The following is a 2942-nucleotide window of genomic DNA, read 5'->3' on the forward strand; positions in this document are numbered from 1 at the left end:
GAAAGGATTCATGTATTTTAATGGCAAAGATGTAGCCTATTGAGTCGATTTTCAAGGTGATGTTGTGAAGCGAGCAAGCAGAACATTTCCACTTTTTTATTAAAAGATACAATACTGTGATTTTGACATAATATTCAGAAAATGATATCATATTTCACTTTTTATGTTTTCTGTGATTTTCCTTTTCACTTTTTTTCTTGGTCGTGATTTTTTCATTTTTTTTTTGGGGGGGGGGGGTAGGCACCCTGATCCCCCACCCATCAGTGTGCCACTGTTCAAAGGCACCATAACCTTTGTAGCACATAATGAAAGGATTTGAAAAAATGGCGCTCTCCCATATACTTCGGTTGAAAAATAATGTTTTTACTTAGAGAAGGAATATTCAAGGCTGAAAGAGAACATATTAAAAACGAACAACAACAGAACTATTCAAGCACATAAGTAGATTAGGAAACGAATTTTGACCGCATAATTCGAAAATTATGGCAAAGATAATGAAAAGGTTAGGAGAAAGTCTGCTGATTAGCAAGAAGTCCAACCATCATATTTATAATTTTATGCCATTTTGGCGCAAGCCTCCTTTTTAACCACACACAAAAACATTCCGTGTTCGCTCAAGCATGAACGAAACTAAATTATTTTGATGGCATTTAAAGGATAAGACCCCAGAGCACCTATTGACACCAATTATAGAGATCATAATTTGAAACAAAAATTTTATAAACTTTTCAAATCTGTCCCGTTTTTTTTATACGCACTGTATATCATAAGAAAAATGGAGGGTCCACTGAAAAGCAAAGCTTGTAAAATATGTTTAACAGTGCAGAGCTATAGTGGGTAACCCATGAAAACAAAACAAGTATATGCTTGCCCGGCGATGTCGTAAGATTTTAAATCAATCCCTCATGGTGACGCGACGACTTAGGAGGACACACTCCCACGACACCCCCCCCCGCTCCCCATCGCCGTGTGTAAATATCATAATCGTTCGGGGCATTTTTGATAAAGGTGATAGATAGGGATTATTGGTCTGATATCATAGCTCGCAATTGGCGAGAAGGGAAAGGAATCTCCTTGAAAGACCCAGATAAAAGGCACCGAAATACCTTCCGAAAATCAGCATGTCTGACGGCATAGATGAGCGGGTTCACTGCAGCGTTGCTCAAAACCAAACAAATATTACTCATATACAGATAAGGGTTAGAACGGTTTGGTACGAGGGGAAAAGGTAGAAAAGATACGAGAAACAGCGTAGTAACCAAAGCCAAATTCTTTGTGACCTTGACTTCACGAGCCCGAAATCTGTTGTCTGCCATCTGATTGGGACGTTCTTGTCTTGCAGCCTGTCCCTGGTTCCTAGTTTCAAGAGCTATCGGGGGCTGATTCTGAAGTGCTGCCGGGGGTACATCTACGAGGACGGCTATTCGTCTTGTATTAGCTCTTATATAAAGAATAATCTTGAGGTAAGAGATGAATATGATCGAGATAGAAAGAACGACACAAGCTCCATCAGTAATATAACAAGCAACCGCAGCGATCTTTGATACGGCGACTGCGCTAGGCCTGAACAGTCTTGCACCAGAGTCATAACGAAAACGCGATCCTCTTAAAAAGAATATTATGGTATTGATCACTGCTGACAAGGCCCAAGAACCGCCAACGATGACTGCTATTCTTGGTTTGGTGAAAAGATCGTCGAAGATACCCAATGGTTTTGTAATCTTAACACACCTCATGAAGGCAATAACAGCTAAGGTGAAGATTGTGTTGAACAATAACACCTTCGCCACCACTCCAATCAGTTGTACTAGTATATCTGGTATGGGCGGCTCACGGGATGATAATAGAGTCACGATCTGCGCTTGAATACACAAGCAAACAATCAAATCTCCCAATGCAAGGTTGACCAAAAAGACATTGGTTTTGGTTCTTAGTTTAGTCGAAAACAATACAGACAGAATGGTTAGGCCGTTGCCTACAATACCAGTGATAGATACCAAGATCAAAAATGACGCAGAAATGATATACACAGAAGGATGAATCGGTGTTCGACCGCCAGATACCGTTGAGTTATCCATTACCTCTGCCGAAAAAAATGCTACAAATTGTTTTGAAAATAATTTTGTTGGCGTTGTGATACTGGATCAACAGGATATGTGAACGTAGCGATGTTTCAGCAGGTGCTATGAAGCTAGCGTATTGCGTTCGTCCACTTCTAAGTAAACGATCGATCTATTCTCCTTCTCGATTTCAAGTTAATGGACGAAAATTTGTATTCCATTTTCAATCTAAGCAAACTGCATAGTCTTATTAGCTTCCTAAATTCATCTGACCTCTAAAAATCAATCAACAGAGTAATTATGTAAACTTCTTCAAGAAAGCGAAAACCGTCCATCAACTCTGTGGGAAACATTGTTACTTTTAAAACAATAGCGAATGATGCCGGATATTACTATCGAGTACGTGAGACTGGAAGGTCATGCAGAAGATTGCAATCATATAGCTTCTTCTTTTTTCTAATATTCATCTATTTGTGTATTGTTGGTTGTTTTTGCCAATTTCACTCGTAACTTTGCCCGTCTCATTAACACGTAAACCACTACCATTTCTTTCAACGAAGTCATATTTTAATAAGGATTTTTCCAAAATCAATTACATAAACTTAAGGTTAACAATTACAACAGAATTTTAAAATCTTCATTTTGTGTTATCAAAGGTCTACCAAAATATTTACAAACAAATGATGGTGGAATGAAATCCCTAAAAATATATTATAGACTTCACAATATATTATGATAATTAATCTGCATGAACTTGTTTTGCAAAAAAAATACAAATAAATACATCAAGTTCCCACAATCAAAAAAGAACATACATGTTATGTGAAATATGAATATGTTCATGTGTTTAACTTTCCACAACAGACGGTAAAAAAAAGGCTG

General features: G+C 37.8%; 1 protein-coding gene across 1 annotated transcript; it reads right to left on the bottom strand.

The window, feature by feature from the left end:
• Positions 1–740: 740 nt before the first annotated feature.
• Positions 741–2536, bottom strand: LOC121409450 (rhodopsin, GQ-coupled-like). Its single transcript, XM_041601381.1, has one exon. It carries the CDS (start codon positions 2076–2078, stop codon positions 1023–1025), a length of 1056 nt encoding a protein of 351 aa, XP_041457315.1. The 5' UTR covers positions 2079–2536; the 3' UTR covers positions 741–1022.
• Positions 2537–2942: the final 406 nt, after the last annotated feature.

Source organism: Lytechinus variegatus, chromosome 2 (assembly GCF_018143015.1).
Source record: "Lytechinus variegatus isolate NC3 chromosome 2, Lvar_3.0, whole genome shotgun sequence".
Taxonomy (NCBI): domain Eukaryota; kingdom Metazoa; phylum Echinodermata; class Echinoidea; order Temnopleuroida; family Toxopneustidae; genus Lytechinus; species Lytechinus variegatus.